General features: G+C 35.3%; 1 protein-coding gene across 1 annotated transcript in view; it reads left to right on the plus strand.

The window, feature by feature from the left end:
* Positions 1-4,509, plus strand: part of TRHDE (thyrotropin-releasing hormone degrading enzyme) — a 798,400-nt gene that overhangs the window by 485,394 nt on the left and 308,497 nt on the right. Inside the window, exon 6 of the mRNA XM_006871614.1 lies at positions 933-1,070. Coding sequence (XP_006871676.1) covers positions 933-1,070 — 138 coding nt within the window. The remainder of the gene's footprint in view (positions 1-932; positions 1,071-4,509) is intronic.

A 4,509-nucleotide genomic window follows, 5' to 3' on the forward strand; every position in this document is an offset into this window, starting at 1 on the left:
TATGATAATATGACAAACTGACAGATATTATCATTTGGTAAACAGTACCTTTACTACTTGTAGTCTCTTGAAACTTTTTCAGAAAAATAAAATGTATGTGTTTGTGTGTGTGTGTGTGTGTGTGTTTGAGAGACAGAGAGTGGAGGGAGGGAAGATGGATTTTTCTAGTGATGTTAGAGATAAATAGTATAAAATAGTGCAATAGTACTGTAAGCCTTAAAGGTTGTTAGTACCTCTTATATTGAACTTGGGGTCCTTTTTGTGGCACTGTAGGAGAAGTACTGAACTGTTAACGATAAGGCTGGTGTCTTGAACTCACCATCTGCTCCTCGGAAACCCTGTACAGGTCTGCTATGAGTCAGAGCCTATTCTACAACACATAAGAAAACCAACAACGATCTTGAATTTACCTAAAAAAATTACTTTGCTGTCTTTAATCTCTATAATGAGACTCCTTAGGTCACAACTATCTAGGAACTATTTACCTATTTATCACTTGTATTTTTTTAAAAAAAATTAAATTATTTCCCCCTTCTGTGAAGGCAGGAGGTCAGGAGAACTTTATTTTGAGACTTGAATTATAGTCTTCATATTATAGAACACAGAAATAATTCTGCATCTTAGTCACTTTCATTATTTGTCCACTGTCTAAATTTTCTTTCAACACCGGTAAAACAGAGTCAGCTGGTTTTTATCTATTTAGAGCCCTTGTAGTTCATTGATTTTATTTCATGTTGTGCTCAAATCAACCACCTACATTTTACAATAACTTAGAGGCATTTTCTTTACTGTGTTCTCTTTATTGTTGAGTCTCACCATATAATACTGATGAGTTTCATCAACTAAGTGACACAGATTCTGTTCCTATTGTCACACACATTCTGTCATAACCATGAATCACCTATGATATTGCCTCATCTACTGTTTTTCAGGAAAAGCAGAGGTTTCTGACAGATGTTCTGCATGAAGTGATGCTGCTTGACGGCTTGGCCAGTTCCCATCCAGTATCACAGGAAGTGCTGCAGGCAACAGATATTGACAGGGTGTTTGACTGGATCGCGTATAAAAAGGTGGGAATAGATAAGATGCAAGTGCCAACTGGATAGTTCACTATCCAGGATAGCCAAACTATTCCATACTGCATGTTTTATGTTCATTTCCTCTTCCTGACAGATAGAAATGAACTGTGAGTTGGAAATATGGTCACTAGATTCATGTTATATTATGAGTTAGGACTTTGCTTTATATATCAGTAAATTAGAGATTACTCTTTGCCAAGTAACGCATGGAAATATTGTTAAGTCCTAATGAGCAAATATCTGGAGAATCACTAGATTCATGTTATATTATGAGTTAGGACTTTGCTTTATATATCAGTAAGTTAGAGGTTACTGTTTGTCAAGTAACACATGGAAATATTGTTAAGTACTAATGAGCAAATATCTGGAGAATCAAGATGAAGTTGCTGCACAAATAGTATTATGTAAGTGTGAGTTTTTATTATAAATAATAGGAGAACTGGCTAGTATCAAGACACTGTTTTCCAGGAGTACTCCTTACATACTTATTTTGATTGGCTAATGCAAATCAGTGTCGGCAGTTACATAGCACATATATTTTATAAACTTTATTTATGAGGACATTTTTGGGAATTAAGCATCCTTCCTGGAATTAAGAATAAAAAGCAAAAAAATAAAAATGAGACTTTGGGAAGAGAGAAATTTTGACCCATTAACTGAGCCCTAGTGGTTCAATGGTTAAGCACTCAGCTGCTAACCAAAAGATCAATGGTTCGAAGCTACAACCTGCACCAAGGGAGAAAGATGTGGCAGTATGCTTCCATAAAGAGTTAAAGTCTTAGAAATGCTATGGAGTCGTTCTGATCTGTCTTGTTGTGTCTGTATGAACCTAATTGACTTAGGACAATAGGTTCGGTTTATAGTTTTGACCAATAGCTAAACATAGTAATAGTATATCTTACATAAACTTTACATTAGGGTATGCTTTTTTCCTTATACCTTTATCCTTCATTTCTATTTTTAACATGAGAATTTGCAGTCAGTGTTTAATACTTAGTATAACAGAAAACCTCTTTTTAGATTATTGATCATTACACTGATTAAAAGTTGATTGTTTTGATGTTTTATAAAAATAAGTAAAATTTGGAAACATGGCATAGTTAAAATACATATTAAATTTATATATGAGTTGTATATGAGCTTACTAAAAATTCAGTGATTAGAACTTGTTATATGGGTGAATTCATTCAAAGGTATCAATTCTTTAAATGTAACACACATAAACAAAAACTTATTAGAATATATGTAGCTCAAAATGAATCCAGAGGCATGTTAATAGTTATTCCTCAATTCTAAAAGACAATTTGTAATTACCTGTTCTATTTCAGCATGAGTAAAATCAAGAAGATGTTCTTTTGATTTAAAATGTTACTAAGTGTGTTTCCACAAATAAATAACACCTATCTTGTATATGGGTTAATGTGCTGGACTGCAAGGTCAGTTTGAGCCACAAGGTGGGTGGTTCAAACTCACCATTCGCTCCTCAGAAACTCTATACAAGATCACTATGAATCGGAATCTACTTGATGGCACTTAACATTCCATATTCTAAGCAAGTCCTAGTGGTACAGTAATTAAAACAGTCCGTCACTAACCAAAAGTTCAGTGAGTAGAACTCCACAGCCTCTGAGTGCGATAAGATGTGACAGTCTGCTTCAATAAAGATTTACAGACTTAAAAACACTCTGGGTCAGCTATGCTCTGTCCTGTAGGATCACTGAGTCAGAATTGGCCCAGGGTAGTGGGTTTACTTTAACTCATAGTCCCTAGAGCCATTTTAAATTTATTCAACAAGCTCAAGAATCACAACTGTAAGAAAAAAGTGAAGATAAAATGATTATCATTTTATCCTCTCTACAGGAGCTCTGGTAGCGTAGTGGTTACGAATCGGACTGCAAACCTTAAGGTCAGTGGTTCGAAACTATCAGCTGCTCCGCGGGAGAAAGATGAGGCTTTCTACTCCCGTAAAGATTTACACTCTCGGAAACCCTATACAGGGTCGCTATGGGTCGGAACCGACTCGACGGCACTTAACAACAACAACAACAACAACATTTAGGTGTGGGAATACTGGTGGCACTGTAGGATACATACTGGATTCTAACTACAAGGTTGACAGTTCAATCCCATAAACTGCTCTCTCTGGGAGAAAAATGAGGTTTTCTCCCACTAAGATTTACATCCTTGGAAACCCTATGTAGGGTCATTAGGAATCAGAACTGACTTGAGGGACTTAATAACAACAATTACACTTAGGTGCCGATGCTAACCTAAGTATAAATGTGAAAAATTAGTTTAGTATGCTACAATTCTCAGGACCCCTACCCATCATGACTTATTTTTCACTAATCATATCTCTTTATATTTTAATACCATTTGAAATGCTTTTTTAAGTGATGGTAGGATCCAGCCATTTACTATGAAAACTTCTCAGGACACTCTCCCTCTGTCTCCCTTCCTGCCTTCCTCTCTCCCTGTCTCCCTCACTTCCTTCCTTACTTTGACAGCTATATTAAAGTATAATTGAAATATAATGAATTGCACTTATTTAAAGGGTATAATTTGATATGCTCTGACATAGTTATACATCCATGAAAATAAGTTCATGAGCAGATGCATTATCCTGAAAGTTATCTAATTTCCCTTGGAAAACATGTCTCATAATCTCTCTTCTTTTCTTCATTGAGCTCCTGTCACTATAGATTAGTTTATATTTTTGAAAGTTTCATATAAATGGAATCGTACAATGTGACCTCCTTTTGTCTGCCTAATTTCTCTCAACATGATTTTTTAAAAAATATATCCACTATATGTTTACATGTAATGTAGAATGTATGAATGTACTAAAGCTTGTTCACCCATTCCCTTTTATTGACATTTGTGTTGTTTCTTGTTTATGGCTATTACCAATAAACATCAGTAACTGCTATGAACATTCATGTACAAGTCTTTGTATATGCAAATGTTTGTTTTTTCCTTGGGCAAATATATGGATATTGTCTTTGTTATCTAGTGCTGCTATAATAGAAAAACCACAAGTGGGTGGATTTAACCAATAGAAATGTATTCTCTTGAATTTTAGGGAACTAGAAGTTTGATTTCAGAGCATGAGATCTTGAAAAAGGTCTTTGTTCCATTTCAACATCTATAGGTCCAATATTCCTTGGAATTTTCCCTATTTCTTGGCATCAATCTTCATCTAGATGTAGGAGATTCACAGAACAGAGGCCCTAGGACAGAGAACACACTCCACTCATGGCTCTTCTTTCTTTCTTGGTGGCAATGGGTCCCTCTATCTCAGCTCAATTCTCTCTCCTTTTATATCTAAAAGAGATTGACTTAAGATGCAACCTAAACAGCAGTGACATCTCACACCAGCAATAACAGCAAAGTTCAAAAAAGCACAGGTCAACAAATACTGGTGATGATG

The sequence above is a fragment of the Chrysochloris asiatica genome, unplaced genomic scaffold (genome assembly GCF_000296735.1).
Source record: "Chrysochloris asiatica unplaced genomic scaffold, ChrAsi1.0 scaffold00170, whole genome shotgun sequence".
Classification (NCBI taxonomy): Eukaryota; Metazoa; Chordata; class Mammalia; order Afrosoricida; family Chrysochloridae; genus Chrysochloris; species Chrysochloris asiatica.